The sequence below is a fragment of the Rhinoderma darwinii genome, chromosome 2 (assembly GCF_050947455.1).
Source record: "Rhinoderma darwinii isolate aRhiDar2 chromosome 2, aRhiDar2.hap1, whole genome shotgun sequence".
NCBI classification, from domain to species: domain Eukaryota; kingdom Metazoa; phylum Chordata; class Amphibia; order Anura; family Rhinodermatidae; genus Rhinoderma; species Rhinoderma darwinii.
Window position 1 is genome coordinate 354123628 of NC_134688.1, and position 20442 is coordinate 354144069.

General features: G+C 43.1%; 1 protein-coding gene across 8 annotated transcripts in view; it reads right to left on the reverse strand.

Annotated features, from left to right (window-relative positions):
* LEMD1 (LEM domain containing 1) overlaps positions 1-20442 on the reverse strand; it is a 54580-nt gene that overhangs the window by 26665 nt on the left and 7473 nt on the right. For 3 of the 8 annotated variants that reach the window (XM_075853792.1, XM_075853791.1, XM_075853786.1), the window contains exons 1-3: positions 15757-15855; positions 7572-7680; positions 6698-6808 (exon numbers count right to left, since the gene is read on the reverse strand). In XM_075853792.1, the coding sequence (XP_075709907.1) occupies positions 6698-6808; positions 7572-7680; positions 15757-15762 (226 nt within the window). In that variant the 5' untranslated portion in view covers positions 15763-15855. Of the gene's footprint in view, positions 1-6697; positions 6809-7571; positions 7681-15122; positions 15369-15756; positions 15856-16477; positions 16585-20442 lie in introns of those variants that run through there. The other 5 variants (XM_075853789.1, XM_075853787.1, XM_075853794.1 and 2 more) reach the window with 4 other exon arrangements.

Sequence of the window (20442 nt, forward strand, 5' to 3'; positions counted from 1 at the left end):
CTAACACCAAAGCGTGCAGTGGCTTAATTGAAATTCAGTGACTTAAGAAGAAATTGTTATTTGTTCATGGTTTGTGGTTGTATTTTTGCCCCCAAACTTGTTCTCGCTGTGTTGTAAATTTATTAGAAATTCCTATTAGCCAATACGAGTTCCATTAGTGCCCAGTGTACAATCCTGTGACATGTAGGTTCTCTTTGAAAAATAGCTTGAGAGAATATACTGCTGGAAAGGTTGTGTGGGAATTGCTTTTCTTGAAGCTCAGATTCTGAATCTAAAAAAAACAAACACAACTGTCAACACGTCGGCCAATTGACAAGGAGAGGAGTTTGCTGCTCACCAAGCAAGCACTCACGGGGGCAGATGGGGTGGGGGTGGAAGCATGGAGGTTCAGACGTGACGAGGCAAATAGCTGGGTTACCGTTAAAAGGTGGGGTAGAGCGAAGAGTGGCAGGGAGAATAGTCCTGACCTAGAACACCCCAATACATTTGCCAAGTTGGCTAATGACGGGGACGTCCGTTCAGGGGTAGCACTGCTGGAGAAGGACCCTTTCTCTAGAAACCAGAGTAATGTCTGCTCCAGTAAAAAAGCGAATGCGAGAATAGGAAAGGCTAGACAGGTCCTGGTAGTGGGATACTCTATTAGGGTAATCTGTCTCAAAGACTGGGAATACAGAACAGCGTATTGCCTTCTGCGTGATCGGAATATTGTAGATCGGGTTAACAGATTATTGGGGGGGGAGGGGCTGGCGAAGACCCAGTGGTGATGGTGCACACTGGCATGAATGACAGTTAGCAGGTAGGTTCATTGGCAAAATTTTTGTGACATGGGTAGCAAGCTCAGGTCAAGGACTACAAATGTACTATTTTCTGAAATACCACCTATACCACACTAGAGAGGCAGCAGAAAATTAGGAAGGTAAACAAGTGTCAAGAAATGGCGTAGGAAGGAGGGGTTGAGTTCTTTGAGAACTGAGCCAACTTCGCTGTTGGCTACAGAATCCACAGTAGGGATGGGCTGCACCTGAATTGGGAGGATGTAGCGGTGTTTGAAAGAAAATGGCTAGGAGGTTGGAGAAGTTTTAAACGAGGGACTGGTGAAGGGCAATTACAGTATAGAAAGTCGCCGTGCAGACCTGGCCTTAGAATAGATGTTGGAGGAGAATTGTGACAGAGGGGATAAGTGATACATGGCTGGATGATAGCTATGACAGGGCTGTTAATATGCAGGGTTACAGTCTAAGGCCCCATGCACACGAACGTAAAAACGCCCGTAATCACGGGCCCATAGACTTCTATTGGCCACGGGTACCTTCCCGTATGCTTACGGGAAGGTGCCCGTGCCGTTGAAAAATATAGAACATGTTCTATTTCAGCCCGTAATAACGGCACGGGCAGGCCCATAGAAGTCTATGGGGCTCCCGAAATTACAGGTGACTACATGTGTGCACCCGTAATTACGGGAGCGTTGCTAGGCTACGTCAGGAGACAGTCACTGTCCAGGGTGCTGAAAGAGTTAAACGATCGGCAGTAACTCTTTCAGCACCCTGGACAGTGACTACCGATCACAATATAGGTCAACGTGTAAAAAAAATAGAAGTTCATACTTACCCAGAACTCCCTGCTTCTTCCTCCAGTCCGGCCTCCCAGGAGGACGTTTCAGCCCATGTGACCGCTGCAGCCAATCACAGGCTGTAGCGGTCACATGGACTGCCGCGTCATCCAGGGAGGTCGGGCTGGATGTCGAAAGAGGGACGCGTCACCAAGACAACGGCCGGGTAAGTATGAATTTCTTTTACTTTTTCTACGGAAAGGGCTGCCCCTTCTCTTTATCCTGCACTGATAGAGAGAAGGGGCTGCTGATTAGTGCAGTGCAATTTTGCAGCGAAAACGTGCCCGTAAATACGGGTGGAATACTGGTTACACCGTATCCGTATTTACGGGCACAGGTCCGTAAATACTGGTGCAATACGCCAGTATTTACGGGAGGAAAAGAATACGTTCGTGTGCATGAGGCCTTATAAGAAATGATCGTACTAATAAGAAAAGGGGGAGGGGTTTGCTTATACATAAAATCCTGCCTAATGCCCATCCTGCGTGATGATATCTATGATGGAAATGAATAGATGAATCCCTACAGCTGGAAATAAGGGGAGGGAGAAAGAATAAAATACTGATAGGGATTTGTTGTAAGTCTCCTAGTATAATGAAAGAAGGAGAAAATCGACTAATAAAGCAAATAGATGAGGAAGCAAACCATAATGAATTTATTATTATAGGAGAAGAAACCTGCAGTTAAAACAAAGAAAATAGGTTAACAATAATAAAAAAGACAACGGGGGATATTTATCATACGTTCTATACCAGTTTTCTGGCGTAGAATAGTCGCAAATGCCCCAAAAGTTGCAATTTGCTACATTTACACTTTACAAAAAAGGTGTGGCTTATCACTTATCAAAAAGGGGTAGGACCAGATGCAGCCCAACAAGTTTACTATCTTTTACGCCAGAAAGTGTCAAAATTATAGCGTCAATTATAGTGTCAAAATTATAGCGCAAATCTACGGCAGCTACGATTTGCCTTTCTGGCACACGGACAGCTCAAGATTCGACTAATTTAAAAAAATTGGCATATTTTATTCCAGCGATCTTTATATTCGGTATGATGTATAATACGTTAGTCTAGATAAATCTGCCCTATTTACTTTTAGACCAAATTTTAAATCAATAGGGAGTTGAAACTATCTCCCTGATCACAAATTAGCAGAGCACAGATACAGAGAAAACAAAACAGTTAAAAAAAAAAAAAAAGCTAGTCTACTAATATTCTACAAGTCCAGTATCCATTCTCACTACTCCGGATAATAGTCACAGTTTATATATCATGAGAGGGCTCTGAGCTGTGAAGAGTGCCCCTTTCTGATCGCGGAATGTAGAGGTCTAACCCCTTAATGACCCCCCCCCCCCCTATTTTAGGCCCTAATGACCAAGCTATTTTTTTTTGTTTTTCTATAGTCTCATGCAAAGAGCTATAACTTTTTTATTCTTCCGTCGACATAGCTGTATGAGGACTTGTTTTTTGCGGGATTAGTTGTACTTTTTGATGGTACCATTTTGATTGACTTTTATAAACTTTTTTTAGGGGGGGGAATAGAAAAAAAAACACTGAAATTAGGCCACTGTTCTATGCATTTTAAATTCACACCGTACACTGTGCTGCGTTAACACAATACCTTTATTCCATGTGTCGGTACGATTACGGCAATGCCACATATGTAAAGGTTTTTTATGTTTTACTACATTTACACAATAAAGACTCTTTTGAACTAAAATTATTTGCTTTTTGCATCGTCGCTTTCCAAGAGCCGTAATCTTTTTAGTTTTCCATCAATGTAGTGATATGAGGGCTTATTTTTTGCGGGACGAGACGTAGTTTTGATCAATACTGATTCGGGGTACATGGGTCTTGTTGATTGACTATTATGAATTTTTTGGTGGGGCAATTGAAAAAAAATAGCAATTTCGCCATTGTTTTTTTGCGTTTTTTTTTTTTTTACGGTGTTCACCATGCAGTTTAAATTACATTAACTTTATTGTTTGGGTCATTACAGTCGCGGCAATACCATATATGTGTACTTTTATTTATTTTTTACACTTTTACTAAATAAAACCACTCTTTACGGTAATTTTTATTTCACATTTATTATTTTTTTAGTCCCACTAGGGGACTTTACTATGTGATCTTTAGATCGCTGGAATAATGCTTTGGTATACTTCGTATACCAGAGCATTTTTGCCTGTCCGTGTAAATCTGACAAGCAATCTATTAGGACGTGCCCCCGGCTACCATGGCACCCCATTGAAGGCCCGCGAGTGCATTTGCGGGCCGCCGATGTGTGAAAGAGAGAGCTCTCTCCCTCTGTAGACAAGTTAAATTCCGCGGTCGCTATTGACCGTGGCATTTAACGGGTTAAACGGCCGTGTTCTAAGTAAACACGCCTAGTTCTGCATTAATTAGGTATTATGATACAGACCCTAAATTTCGAATATTGTCGAATGACAGGGTCTGTTTCACTGGACTGGTTCTTGGCAAATGTGGTGTCGATATTCAAAATAAGGGCCAAAATTTGACATCTATTGTGGGTAAAATATCCTGGAGTTTCTCAATGAAAATAACCTTAAAGCGTACCTCCAATGACATTGCCTAAAAATCATTTTTTGCACAGCTGAATAGAGCCTTTCACTACAGTTCCAAACGATACCTATATTATGCAGATAGCTACTTCCTAGCCCTATATCTGGTCGTTATGCTTGTCAGAGAGTAAATGTAAAAAATCTGGTCTTGCTGCTTCATGAAATGGGCGGGCACTTCCTTATAGTGACATCAGCTAAGGGAGTTGAAGCCAGATCTCGTGCCCTTATATCCCAAGATGCTTTGCTTTTAACTCGTGCATGAGCCAATCAGCTCAACTAATCAGGTCACAGAATCTCCTGCTGCAATCTCTCCCCAGCATATAGTATCTATACAGACATCTTCTGCAAGACTAGAGACGGACAATTGCTGCAATCAATGGATCCCTGCATCATGCTAATATATATATCATGATGTTATATAGTGTGTGTGTGTGTGTGTGTGTGTGTGTGTGTGTGTGTGTGTGTGTGTGTGTGTGTGTGTGTGTGTGTGTGTGTGTACACACAGAATTTTCACATACGTTTTTCCCTCCCCACGTTCCAAAAGCCATAACTTTTATTTTTCCATCAATATTGCCGTATTAGGGCTCGTTTTTTGCGGGACAAGTTGTAGATTTTCACTGCACCATTTAATGTAGTGGGAAACAGGAATAAAAATATTTGTGTGGTAAAATAGGAAAAAAACGGCGATTCCTCAATCTTTTGGGTGGTTTTGTTTTTACGGCGTTCACTGTGCAGTAAAAACTGTGCATTAACTTCATTCTGCGGGTCAAGACGATTACGGCGATGCCAAATTTATAACGTTTTTTTCATGTTTTACTACTTTTACAAGGAAAAAACTGATTGCTAAAAATAAAATGTTAGTTTTGTCGCCACATTCTGTCAGGCATAACTTTTTATTTTCCTGTAGATTGAGCAGTGTGAGGGCTTATTTATTGCGGGGTGAGATGTAGTTTCTATTGGTACCATTTTGGGGTACATGAGACTTTTTGATCACTTTTTATTCAATTTTTTGTGGGAGATGAAATAACCAAAAAACTGCGATTCTGGCGTTGTACTTTTTTTCGGTGTTCACCGTGTCGATTAAATAATTATATATTGTAATAGTTATGGATGCATCGATACCAGTTATGTTCACTTTTTATCTTTTTTTTTACATTGTGCTTGAGAGGAAAATTGGAAAACGGGGGTGTTTTGAGCTTTTCATTTTTCTTTTATTTATTAAAAAAGTTATTTTACTGTTTTTTATTTCTCCCCCTAGGGACTGTTGCCTCTTACTCCAGCAGAGAAAATAGCGAAGACTGGTATATAAAACGCCAGTCTTCATAAATCAGTCCGAAAGCCTCCCTACTCCCCTTGCTGGCAGACTACAGACCACGATCCGTTGTGGGCGTGGCCTGTATTTTGCCTACAGCTGGGGTGATGCAGCGGTCACACAGTGGTGAAGATGGGAATGCCTAGCCAGCACAGAGGGCGTAGAAGAATTGCTTCCCGGATCCAACAAGCTCACATCAGTGCGTGCCTCAGGCTACTCCTGATAAATTGCTACTATGGAAGCGTAAATCTGTCTCGCAGCCTCTACCTCATCAATCCCTGTTCCGCACAGCGAGGCTAAGTTCACATGTAGCGTAAATACTGCAATTTTCTGCAACGGATTTCGTTGCGGAAAATCGGGAAGTTTTCCGCAGTGGACATTCCGGACGAAAAACTGCACCGTAATTTGGCACCCGGGGCGAATTTACGCAGCGTATCCGCCCTGTGTGAACTATAGCCCAACAGTGCATACACAGATGCATCACCACCAATGAAGTTACCCAGCGTTCACACAGCAACCCCGGGAAGCTTGAGTGACGCAACGGTCCATATATAGATGACTCTTTAGATCAGGGCTCCACCTCACGTCTCAGGTCATCCCTCTGACGGAGCCGCCGTTCTTCTACTCCAGCGACCTGATCACCTGCCAGAGGCTGCATACTGAGGGGACACTCGTTAAGAGTAGCGAACCCTGCAGACTGCCAAAAGCCCGGAGGTGTCTGAGTTCCCCCAGTGGGATTTGTGTTAGTGAAGATAGTAGTTGGTTGCAAACTATTTTCTGCGGTACAAGACAGCACTTTAATCTTTGTCACAGAGCCCAGAGGTTGGCAGGTGTTTCTGCACTGCCTGGGCCTTTTCGCTCATCTCTGACTCGGTCACCAGTCTAGGCAGGTAGGGGGTGTATGGTTAACGTATCCCACTGTATGCCTATACAGTGGGAGACATGTTGCAGACTTCCAGAGGTATACGTCTGGAGTCCTCACGACGGAGGGCTCAGACCGTAATGTTACCAGGGTCCTATATATTCTAGATTTCTGGAGATGGGACGATAATCCAGGGATTTATATAATATGGAGCAATTGGCATCAGCCTCATGTGTTTTCCACTTCCTCTTGCTCAAAACGGTAGGATTATAGGTTGGACTTAGTGGACAAGTGTAATTTTTCAACCTTATCTATGTAACCATATGCACCAACCTTCATCTTCACTATCTGAATACTGATCCTCATGTCCTCCTCCATTTTCTTTCACCTGCTTTTGTTCAAGTAGTTGCTGTAACTTCTTTTCATAAATGGTCCTGGTGGTGGCTAGAAAAGATAATTTTTATATACATATACACACACACACACACACACACACACACACATACATTTAAAAAATACAATTTATGTATTAGTCCTATAACACACATAATAGACTATGCTTTATTGGCTGTTTTGAGAGAAGATCAGTCCAGCTTTGCTAAGCATCGGCCGTCTGGAGATCGTGTTTCAGCACAATCTCCATGAAATATCAGAAGCCAAAAGAACGCAACACTTCTAAAAGGGAAAAACTCTAAAAGGAAATGTGCGGAATTATGCAATCACTGAAATGAATTCATAACTTTTGTTCTCTATAATGCACTAGACAATCTCACTTTACATGAGCGGATTTTAAATGCTCGTATCTGTACTTGTAATCCTGCACTGCATTTCAATTATTGCATAATACCACATCTAGGAATAGGTTTTTTCTGAGAGCTGTGTGTATAAACCTAGTTCTGTATTTAAAAACACACACATAAGAGATGTATATTTTACTTTTGTGTAACTATATTAGATAAGCGTACATACATGTATCTGTGCACATTTCTACAAAATGATCACCAAGTATTTGTTCATCTCTAACCAATGCCATTACACCTATGTGGCTAGAAATGATAATGGATCTATGGTCGGTTGTTGGCTTTGATCTACAGCGAAGGATTATTCTCTTGTGCTGAGTAATCATTGACTATCATTGACTGACTTCCTGTACATCGATCTGGCACTCCCTCCCCCATGGCAGCTCTGTAAGATATGATATGCATACGTAAGATGGGTCCCGGATTGACCCCAAGTTCCCTCAGCTGTTCTTTTAGCTCATTGTCACTCAAGCTTTTTATGTCCATCTTGTCGCTTCTCTTTTCCTCGAGCTGAAGCTGAGAAAGGAAATGAGAACGATGTTAACAGGGATTTGTAGGAGCCTGCAATACATGCTAGTAGCACAATAAAGATTAACGCTCTAGTACATTTTTGGTTCAATGTGGGGAGGGGCTGAATTGTAACCCTTTTGTTGCTATACCATCTGCTTGAAAACAGACAATGCCTAGGTACAACAATCTACAGGAGAAAAAGTCATGTTGTACAATCTAATTTGACTAGAAACAACTTGCCTTGCACGTGGCCATGGAAACGTATGCTGTGGTAAAAAAAAATTCTTATTGTAGTTTATATAACATACCGTTAAAACTAGAGACTAAAGCCTTACTGTAACACGGGTTATAATTTCAAGTAATGTTTCTACAACTGGACACAAGTGTAGAGATTCAGTATAAGGCTGCGTTCACATCTGCGTAAGGGCTCCACTCTGTCGGAATGGAGCCCTGACTGATTCAAAAGGAAACCAGAGGTTTCCATCACCTCTGATTTCAATGGTGACAGATCCGATGCAAATGGTTTCCGTTTGTCTCCGTTGTGCAGGGGTTCCGTCGTTTTAATGGAATCAATAGCGTAGTCGACGTTCCTCCCACAGGTTCTTCATCGGAGCCATGGAAGACTGAACAGACATCGCCTTCAGCCGCTGCAGATTCGGATAAACGTCCTGGCACGGCTGGAGGCGATGTCTGTTGACTCTTCCATCGCTCCGTTGAAGGACCTGCGGGAGGAACGTCACAGCGTAATCTCACGAGATCACACTGTGCAGTGAAACAATCTGGGCTGGAATGAAGAGAAGTGTATGACGCCAATTGGTCACTGATTGGTCAACGTCATACACTTCTCTTTACAACGCCCACTTGGTAAAAATTTTAAAAAAAACACCCAATTGGGCATTAAGAACTAATTAGCATAAATCTAAAATGGTTTATAACTTGCTCAAAAATGATAGTTTTTCAAAATAAAAAAACACTTATCTACATTACAGCGCCGATCAGATTAGGTAGGAGATAGGACATTTATAATCTGGTGACAAAGCCTCTTTAAGTTGTTTAAAGAGAACCTTTCACCTGCCCATAAATGAGCAGCTGAGTGCAGCATGTAATGGGCAGGGCTGCACAAACCCTGGGGAACTTTAAAAAAAATTCCTATCCTCCTCCGCTATTTAGATATCGGTGCCGTTATATTTGGCGCTCGATATTTAAATAACCACCTGAACCGTCAATAGGGAGTGTAGTTGGCAAGGGGGCGTGTAACATCGCTGTGACACTGTCCAATCAGCTATGAATAGTGTCACAGCAAGAGCTGGAGAGAGGAGAGCGTGTGCGCTCATGCTCTCACAGCTGCGCGTGCGCTGCATCTTCGGGAGCAGCATCGGAGCTGTGCGCGCATGTGGGCGGGCGCTCGCGCACGCTCTCACTCACCAGTCAGCTCTAGGCAGACAAGGACGACAAGACTGTGTGAGGTCTCACGAAAGATCACAGTCTATTCGTCCTTGTCTGCATAGAGCTGAAGAGTGAGCGTGCATGCGCGCGCACAGCTCCGATGCCGATCCCGAAAATACTGCCGCCGTCATGGAACAGAAGAATTCTTCTGCTCTTCTGTGGTTGCGGCGGAGCTGCGCTTGCGCACACGCTCTCCACTCTCCAGCTCTTGCTGCGACACTGTCCATAGCTGATTGGACAGTGCCACAGCGATGTTACACACACCCTTGTCAATTTTACGCCCCGTTGACAGTTCATTGGGTTGTTTAAATGTCGGGCGCCAAATGCAACGTCACAGATATCTAAATAACGAAAAAAAATAAAAAACATTTAGTGAGGCATGGTTTATACAGCCCTGCCTATTACATGCTGCACATGTATGGTGACCCAAACCAAGACTTTTTATTTTGTAGTGAGCAATCTAATGCATTCACTATTGATAGCAATTTGATAAAGCTAATTATCTCATTACAAAAAAAAAAAAAAATACCGCTGTTATAAAATCGCTGTCCATAGGAATGCATTAGGCTTGGGGCTATTTATGTCAATATAAACAATTGCTGTGATGCCTGATCCGTCTTTCCAATGACTGGTAGGTCAGGGTCACAGAGACTCTGTACACATTCGATTACAAATGGGATCTGCCAACAATTCTCTACGTGTATAGCCACTTTACATCCATGTATGCATGTATGTAAAACAATGGCCTGCATCCCTCCTCAGCTGTGATTCCTCATACCCCATTCTAGTGACCATTTATGCAATTTTTGATGTTTTTTTTTTTTGCCAAAGCCAGAAACCGATACTAAAAGAAGGAATAAGGCCAGAATCACACAAGCAGTTGTTGGTTCTGTTTTTTGAGCCAAACACAGCACTGGGCACAAAAGAAAGGAAATGCAGAAGTATTGCAGTGTATGTTATGATCGATCAACCAATCACATGGTCTAGTATCCTAGTGACACTGAAAAACAAACAAAATGCCAAAATTATGTTTTAAAAAAAGGCATACATAATTCATATCAAAGTAGGGCTGGGCGATTCAAAATCGAAAATCTAAATCAAAATCACGATTAATCAAACTTGTAACCTCGATTACTGAAAGATTTAGGTCACACCCATTTTACATGCCACGCCCCCTATTTAAATGCTACACTATTGAATATTTATCCCGAGCCTGCTGTATACTACTGTATATAATATACCCGACACTGCCCCCACGCAGTATAATGCCCCATAGCTGCCCCCACACATTATAATGCCCCATAGCTGTCCCCACAGTAGAACACCTCCCATAGATGCCACCACACAGTATAATCCCCCATAACGGTCCTCCACACCATATAATGCCGCCCATAACTGCCCTCCACACAGTATAATTCCCCCATAGCTGCCTCTACATAGTATAATGCCCCATAACTGAATTCCACAGTATAATGCCCCTATAGCTGCCTCCACACAGTATAATGCCCCCATAGCCGCACCCCACAGTATAAAGTCCCCCATAGCTGCCCCCACGCTGCATAATGCCCCATAGCTGCCCCCACGCTGTATAATGCCCCACAGCTGCCCCCAACAGTGCCTGATAAAAATAATAATATACATACTCACCTAACCCTGTTCCAATAATAAGTGGAGATCCCTCTGGTCTGTGCAGCTCGGCGCAAACAGGCACGATTACGTCACTGCCTCGCGTCCAGCGAGACAAAGTGAATGGTAGAGAAGGGACCTTACAGTCCCCTGCTCTACCATTGGATTCAATTATTTGCATCTTGAATTTGCAGATACAGTTTAAACCGGGAAAAAAAAAATTTGATATAACCGAAATGCGCAAGAGGACGTCAATTAATTGATGTCGATGTAGCTACTTACCTGCAAACGCCGATGCTGCTGCAGAATCAACTGTAGCCTCTGGTGCCGATGTGTCCTCGCTCGTCTGACACGATGCAGGACCTGTGAGTGACGTCACAGCGTGATCTCTCGAGAACACGGATGTATCTGCACTGCCAGAAGCTGGGCGTTCTGAAGAGAAGTGGATGATACTTCTCGTCAGAACGCCCAGCTAGTAAAAGAAGTAAAAACGCCCCGATGTACGCACATAATACACGCCCAGTTGTACTTTTACTTTTCAACACGCCCACTTGGACTTTTGCAAGCCTCATTTGCATAAATACAAAAATGGTCATAACATGGCCAAAAATGCTCGTTTTTAAAAAATAAAAACGTTACTGTAATCTACATTGCAGCGCCTATCTGCTGCAATAGCAGATAGGGGTTGCAAAATCTGGTGACAGATCCTCTTTAACAAATGCCTTGAGGGGTGTAGTTTCCAAATGGGGTCACTTCTCAGGGGTTTCTTTTTATTATTTCACATCTGAGCCTCTGCAGTTGTGAACCAATACTTTGTAAATCGACAAATTAGGCCTCAATTTTACATGGTACGCTTTCACTCCTGAGCCCTGTCAAATGTCCAGGCAAAAGATTAGGGCCACATGTAGGGTGTTTCTAAAACCAGGAAACCCAGAATAATAATTAGAGAGCTGTCTTGTTATGGTGGCACAAGCCGGGCACCACATATTGGCATATCTATGGAAAAAATCCCATTTTCACTCTGCAACATCAAGTTCACACTAATTTCTACAAAACACCTGCAGGGTTAAAATGCTTACTACACCCCTAGGTAAATGCATTGAGGGGTGTAGTTTCCAAAATTGGGTTACTGCTGGGGGGTTTCCACTGTTTTGGGCCCACAGGCACCCAGAAACCAATCCAGCAACATCTGCACTTCAAATGGCACTCCTACCCTTCTGAGCCCTGCCGTTTGCCCAAACAGCAGTTTATGACCACATATGGAGTATTGCCATACTCAGGAGAAATTGCTTTACAAATGTTGGGTTCTTTTTTTCCTTTATTTGTTGAGAAAATGAAAAAATTTGCGCTAAAGCTACGTCTTATTGAAGAAAAAGGATTGTTTTTATTTTCACTGCCCAATTCTAATAAATTCTATGAAACATCTGTGGGGTCAAAATGCTCACTACACCCCTAGATGGATTCCTCAAGGGGTGTAGTTTCCTAAATGGAGTCACTTTTGGGGCGTTTTCATTGTTTTGTCCCCTCAGGGGCTTTGCAAATGTGACATGGCCTCCGCAAACCATTCCTGCTAAATGTTCTCTCCAAAAGCCAAATAGCGCTCTTTCCATTCTAAGCCCTGCCGTGTGTTCAAACAGCCGGTTATTACCACATGTGGGGTATTGTTTTACTCGGGAGAAATTGCTTTACAAATTTTACGGTGCTTTTTCTCCTTCAGTCCTTGTGGAAATGAGAAAAAATTAGCTAAACCTACATTTTCTTTGAAAAAATTTAGATTGTCATTTTCAGGGCCTACTTCCAATAATTTATGCAAAAAACATGTGGGGTCAAAACGCTCATTATACCCCTAGATAATTTCTTTGAGGTGCCTAGTTTCCCAGATGGGATCACTTTTGGGGGATTTTGACTGTTTTGGCACCGCAAGAGCCCTTCAAACCTGACATGGCGCCTAAAATATATTCTAATAAAAATAAGGCCCCAAAATCCACTAGGAGCTCCTTTGCTTCTGAGGCCGGTGCTTCATTCCAGTAGCACGCTACGGCCACATGTGGGATATTTCCAAAAACTGCAGAACCTGGGCAACAAATATTGAGTTGCATTTCTCTGGTAAAAACTTCTGTTATAAAAAAAATTGTATTAAAAATGTATTTCTGCAAAAAAATATGAAATTTGTACATTTCACCTCTACTTTGCTTTAATTCCTGTGAAATGTGTAAAGGGTTAAGACATTTTCTAAATGCTGTTTTGAATACTTTGAGGGGTGAAGTTTTTAAAATGTGGTGACTTTTTGGGGGTTTCTAATATATAGGCCCCTCAAAGCCTCTTCACAAGTGAACTGGCCCCTGTAAAAATAGCATTTTGAAATTTTCTTGAAAATGTGAGAAATTGCTGCTAAAGTTCTAAGCCTTGTGAGGTCATAGAAAAATAAAAGGATGTTCAAAAAACGATGCCAATCTAAAGTAGACATATGGGGGATGTTAATTAGCAACAATTTTGTGTGGTATAACTGCCTGTCTTACAAGCAGATACATTTAAAGGACCAGTGTCACGAAAAAAAATAATTTTAGATCAATTTGCTTTCAGTGTTTTATTAAAAAAATTGTTATTTATTTGTGTGTTTTGTGTTTTACTTTTTTTTTTTCACTTTTTCTTGTCCATGGGGGCTGCCATTTTTTTTTCCATCTCTGTATGTGTCGATTAACGACACATACAGACATGGAATACGGCACATACAGTCCCATAGTGAACAGTCCAAATTGAACTGTGCGACGTGCCATTTTCTTGTGGACCGGAAGTCTCGGCCGGACAGTAAGATTACTACTTCCGGACTTGTGCACTTGGAGCGGAGGTAGCAGACGGAGCGGACGGACCGGAGGGAGCGGCGGCGGCAGAAGCAGGTAAGTTAGGTCTGTGTATGTTTGTGTTTTACTGTATGTTAACCTACTACACTGTGTGTTAGCTCAAAAAATGGCGACACACAGTGTAGGAGGTTTGACCGTTCAATCCCCCTCGTTTCTCCCGGCACTAGCCAGGATAAAGGAGGGGGGATTCTGAGAGCTCACTAGAGCGAGTGAGTTTTCTCAAATTTTGCAGCATAAAGCAATGTGGTTGCTTTACCACATGCAGTGCTGCAATTTTGGGAATTGTTCCATCTAGTGACCAGCGCTGGGAAATATTATAAATTAGAATCTAATTTCGTGAAAAAAATGTAAAAAATTAGAACAATGTTTCATCACCTATACACTAATTGTTTAACTAAAAAAAATAATAATTTTTTTCTAGCGACACATTACATTTAAATTGAGAAAAATGCTAATTTTTGACATTTTTCGCCAAATTTTGGTGTTTTTCACAATAAAATACTGAACATATCGAGCAAATTTTGCCAGTAACTTAAAGTACAATGTGTCACGAGAAGACAATCTCAGAATCGCTTGGATAGGTGAAAGCATTCCAGAGTTATTACCACATAAAGTGACACGTCAGATTTGAAAAATGAAGCTGTCAGGAAGGTCAAAAGTGGCTAAAGAGGGAAGGGGTTAAAGTTAAAAAAAAAATTCTACATGACTAAATGCGGTAACTTTTAAAAAAATTTCTTTAGTCCCCCCTAGGAGACTTGAACAAGCGATCATTAGCTGGTACAATACACCGCAATATTTATGTATTGAAGCATATTGTGATTTAGGCCCTGTTCGCACAGATTTTTTGCCGCTATTTTTGCAGCGTTTTTCACCCACGGCCACTGAGCACGGCAGGCAAAAAAAAACGGTGAAAAACGCTTTCTCTGCCTCCCATTTATTTTAATGGGAGGTCAGAGGCGGAACTGCGGCGAGAAAGAGAATGCCGTTTTTTTTACCGCTGAGCAGCTAAAAGCCGCAGCAAAAAAAAAAAAAAAACGCCTCCGCCTCCCATTGAAATCAATGAGAGGCGGTTTCAGCCGCTGATTCCGACACGGTATCAGCGTAAAAAAAACCCACTGTGAACCAGATCCTATTAGGAGCAGAAAGTTCAACCATCAGCACCCCAAGATCGCCAGTGGAGTAACAGGGAGGACCCTCTACCTTCTATCTAACCGCTATTGACCACGGCATCTAAGTTGTTGAACAGTTGGGATCGGCATTCTCCCTGATCCCAGCCGTTAGTGAAATGTCAGCTGTAATGACACCCGCAGCGTATGAAGCAGGCACATTGTGAGCCTGCTCCATACTCCTGCCCATGACGCAGTTACATCATTGGTCGTTAAGGGGTTTGAGGGCATATGCCCCGTCCATTTATAAACAATACGTCCCCAAACTACAGCATTCCGGTAATCAAAACTTTCCCCTCCCCCACTTCATCAAAATAAAATGTTACGATTACAAAAGGTTCACGTTTACCGGCTTCCCTGTGTAAATATCAGTTGGACTGGTAACCTACCGGCCTGGTGGTAACCCTGAACACATCAAACAAGCACACCACAAATCATATACACACACACAGCAAATAAAGTGCACATGCCTGGGACACATGTCACACAGTTCAGATCACGTCATACACTACGATCACACTATAAACGTCATTAATACACATTAATCCCACTGCTAGCCACCAAGGAGATTAAGTCCATCCGATCCAAAGCCCCGCCCAGACAATTTAATATCCGCCCACTAACGAAGCAAAGCCACGCCCCCACCAAAACAAGTGTGTCAGGGCCCTGCTGCAAGCTATTACTTCATGATACAATTAGCGCTCCCTCCCCTCTGGAAACCTATGCAGCGGCACAATCTATATGTCCACCCCTGGAGGAGGGGGAACAAAGGAAATGTATTTGCTCTTCCGGAAGTTTCCCCTCCTATATACTAGAAAGCTGCAGCAAGTTAGGAGACGGGTGGAAGGGGTTATTATAAGGCACAGGATGAGGTTAAGCGTGGAGGAACTAGGTGATGGTATTTTCTTCAGCCCTTCCTTCCTGTTACCCCTGTACTAGGACTATATGCTTTGTAGGAGGGGTGACAGCAGAACAGCGCTTACCATCATGCTGTACTTTCCTCTGCGCGCGCACTCGGGCTGCCTCCTCTCACTCCACGTGGCCAGTGAGCAGGGTATCAGGTGAGGCGACGATGAGACCCCGCCCCCCACATGTGCCGCGCACGTGAGGCCCCGCCCCCTCCTGTGCTGCACATGAGCGAGGGGACACAGACTAACCTAAAGCCCAATAGTCGAAAATCGCTATATATCCATCTACATATGAATACTAAAACTGAAGTAACCCCTTTTTCAGGGCTGCACCGTCCATGAGATAAAGTGAGCACCTTACCTTATCTCAGGCGGTGCTCCTCCGTGCAGAAAATTAATAAAAAGACGCCACACCCTGCATTGTTTGGCATTTCATGTCTTTGCTGACATTTTTTTGACAAGTCGCGACAAAACCTCTAGAAAGCCGGGTTCCCACGTAGCGTAAACGCTGCAGAATTTCCGCAACGGAAGTGTGTGCGGAAATTCCACAGCATTTACAGTTGTAGCAAAGTGGATAAGATTTAGAAAATCTCATGCCCACGAAAAAAATCGCAGCGTAAACTCTAATAAATTGACCTGCAGTGCAGAATTTAATGCTGCGTTTTTGTTGATTTTGTGATGCGGATTTTCCCCTTTGAATTCAACGGGAATGCAAAACACGCAAAAGAAAGCAGAGTGTTGCGACTTACGTAATACACCGCAAAAATCACAGCTCCGGAAAAACAAATATGCTTACCCAGAATGCCCCCCTCCTTCCTGCAGTCCAGCCTCCTGGGATGACGTCCAGCCTCCTGGGATGACGTCCAGCCTCCTGGGATGACGTCCAGCCTCCTGGGATGACGTCCAGCCTCCTGGGATGACGTCCAGCCTCCTGGGATAACGTCCAGCCTCCTGGGATAACGTCCAGCCTCCTGGGATAACGTCCAGCCTCCTGGGATAACGTCCAGCCTCCTGGGATAACGTCCAGCCTCCTGGGATAACGTCCAGCCTCCTGGGATAACGTCCAGCCTCCTGGGATAACGTCCAGCCTCCTGGGATGACGTCCAGCCTCCTGGGATGACGTCCAGCCTCCTGGGATGACGTTTCATCCCATGTGACCGCTGCAGCCAATCACAGGCTGCAGTGTCATCGTAGGACGACGGACTACGCGCAGAGAAGAGGGAGGGGGGTAAGTATCGACGTTTTCGCAGCAGAAATTCCGTCTGAAAAACCGCACAATGTGGTGCGATTTTTCGGATGGAATGTACTGCGGGTTACAGGTCGGACACGCTGCGTAATTTTTACACAGCGTATTAATTTAGTAGTCTCGTGTGGGTCCGATTTAACCCCTTACCAGCATTTGACGGAAGTGTACATCTTCGACGGAACCCTTGCACAACGGAGACAAACGGAAAACATTGGCACCGGATCAGTCACCATTGAAATCAATGGTAATGGAAACGGAAACCTATGATTTCCGTTTGTGTCAGTCAGGGCTTGCAGGAAGGAAAAAACGAAAACAGAAGCCCTCAATCGACGGAATAAAAAAGTTATGGTTCTCAAAATATGATTTTTTAACAAAAATAAAAACATTAAATTTGGTAGCGGAATTAAATTACGCACCGCAAGCCAATTTATTAACGTTTACGCTGCGATTTTTGCCCGCAACATAAGAATTTCTATATCTCATCCACTTTGCCGCTACCGTAAATGCTGCGGAATTTTCGCACTCAATTTCATTGTGAAAATTACGCAGCGTTAATGCTACGTCGGAACCAAAGGTATGTGGACATACAGTTTTACAAAATCTTCCAAACGCTGGGACCAGTTTTATACGCAAAGAGGAGCTGACCGGTTCCTTTTAAGGGCTTTTAAATACGTATTAACAGAATTGCTGCGTATTTTCAGTCTGGAATTGCAAACAGAAAATATGTAGTGGAATACAGTAGCAGCAAAGTGGATGTGATTTAACAAATGCTGACACACGATGCGGAAATAAAATTACGTCCAGATATTCACCTGTGGTGCGTAATTTTATTTCCGCAGCATGTCAGTGGAATGATTTTCTGATGTACTGAGGAAATTTGCTGTGGAATTTCTTACAAGGGGTGGAAAAGACATCATAGGAAGAAAAATATCACAATCACACAGCCCATGAAAAAACTGACAAAAAAAACCCGCATCAAAAATCGGCACTATTTTCCGCAGTAAGGGCCAGTTCATACGTTGTGTAAATACTGCGGATTTTCCGCAACGGAATTAGTTGCGGAAAATCCGCAGCAAATACAGTAGCAGCAAAGTGAATGACATTGAACAAATCTCATCCACACGCTGCGTAAATACTGAGCGGAAATACCGCTCAGAAGTTGAGCTGTGATGCGGAAATTAATTCTGCAGCATGTCAATTGTCCTTACGTAAACGCTGCTTATATGTTGCGGGATTTCCCCATTGAATTCTATGGGGATGTAAATCCTGCATCAAATAGCAGTGGTGGTTTTTTTGCCGTGGATTAGCAGCAATCCCACTGCAAAAAACGGTACTCTGAAAAAAATTATTTTTGGACTTACCTAGGAATCTGTGTTTCATCCTCCTGGGATGACGCTTCATCTCATGTGACCGCAGCTGCAGCCAATCACAGGCTGTAGCAGTGGTCACATGGATGAAACGTCAACCCAGGTGGGGCGACCTGCATGACGTCAGAGGGCCAGCCTCCTGTGAGGACTCTTCATCTCATGCGACCGCCGCTGCAGCCAATCAAAGACTGCAGCGGTCACCTGGAATGAGACGTCATCCCAGGACGCGGGTCTGCTAGCTTGCCGGTTAAGTGCTGTAGCGTTTCGCAGCGGACATTCCGGGCGAAAAACCGCACCACAGCCTCAGTGCTCAGACCCCCAACGATCAAAACTTCTGACATGTTACTATGAGACGTCAAAAAGTTTAGTTACCCTTTACCCCCTTGGTGACATCCCACGTACAGTTACGTTGCTGCCACCAAGGGGTTAGTGCATTGTCACATATTTGTATGGCTCCATCACCAGCGGGTGTCAGCTGCATTTCCCAGCTGACTCTTTGCTGTGACGACAGGGACCGGACTGAGGTCCGATCCCCGCCGATTAACCATTTAAATGCTGCAGTCAATTGCAACCGCAGTATTTAGGTGGTTTGTAGCTGATCGGCACCTCTTTCGACAAGATTGCGGGGTTGCCTATGTTTGCTATGGCAACTGGAGGACTAACTAACTGGCAAGTATGGAAGCCTTTTAGGCCCCGCCCAGAGACGGGACCTAATAGGCTTGCTGTCAGTGTGTAACGGACAGCTCTAATACACTGCACTACATAGGAAGTACAGTGTATTAGAATAGTTATCGGGGCTTCAGGCCTTCAAGTCCTCTAGTGGGCCGAAAAAAAAAAAAGCTAATAAAAATAAATCAAATTTCAAGTTAAAAAAATGAAAGTCTTTTATTATAGGAAAAAAACAAACATAAAAAAAAATACACATTTGGTATCGGGCGTCCGTAACGACCCCAACTATAAAACTAACATTTTTCTTGCACGGTGAACGCCATAAAAAAAATGCCAGAATCCCTGTTTTTTGGTCATATCTCCCAAAAAAACTGAATAAAAAGTGGTAAGAAAGTATGTACCCCAAAATAAAATAACCAATAAAACTTACAGCCCATCCCGCAAAAAAAAGCTCTTACACAGCCTTGTTAACGCAAAAATAAAGAGCGTTATGGCCCTTAGAATATGGTCAAAAGATTCAAAAAAGTGATTTTATTGTGCCAACACTGCAAAACACAAAAAAAATAAAAAACTATATACATTTGGTATCGCCAAAAAAAAATAATAAATGAATTTAAAAAAATCAAAAAGTCACATGTAGGCCAAAATTGTACCAATGAAAACTATAGATTGTCCCGCAAAGAAATAAGCCCTCACACAGCTCCATTGATGAAAAATCAAAAGTTACGGCTCTCGGAAACGGACGGCACAAAAGGTGCAGAGTATGTTCCAAAAGGGGCACCGTTTATCAGTGCGACACTGGCCACACATCTATGGATTGTTTTTTATTTACCCTATTATACCACCTTATTATGCCTTGATGTACTTTGCCCAGCTTACATGTGCCCCCACATTATAAACTGAAAATCCCAAACAGAACTTCTACCAAGAAAAACCCACGCTCCAAAAGCCAAATGGCGCTTCCTCCCTTCTGAACCCCACAGTGTGCCCAAACAGCAGTTTACGTACACATATATGTTATTATGTTACTACCCTACCTGGGAGAACCCGCTTAACAGTTTATAAGGTATTTGACTTCAGTGGCACAAACTGGGCACACTAAAATGGCAAATCGGTGGAAAACTAATTTCTACTATCCGCTGCACATTATTCCTAGCACAAAACACCTGTGGGAAAAAAAATCATCAGTACCCTTCTTGATAAATGCCTTGAGGGGTGTAGTTTCCAAAATGGGGTCTGTTCTTGGGGGTTTGTTTTACTATTTGTCCTCAGAGCCCTAGAGTTGTCGGCCAATGCTGTCAAAATCACCAAAATAGGAGTCATATGGGCATGGTGCTCTTTCACTTTTGAGCCCTGTCATATGTCCAGGCAAATGATAAATACCTTGAGGGGTGTAGTTTCCAAAATGGGGTCACTTCTTGTGGTTTTTATAATACTCGTACCTCAGGGGCTTTGCAAATGCGGCATGGCGCCTAAAAA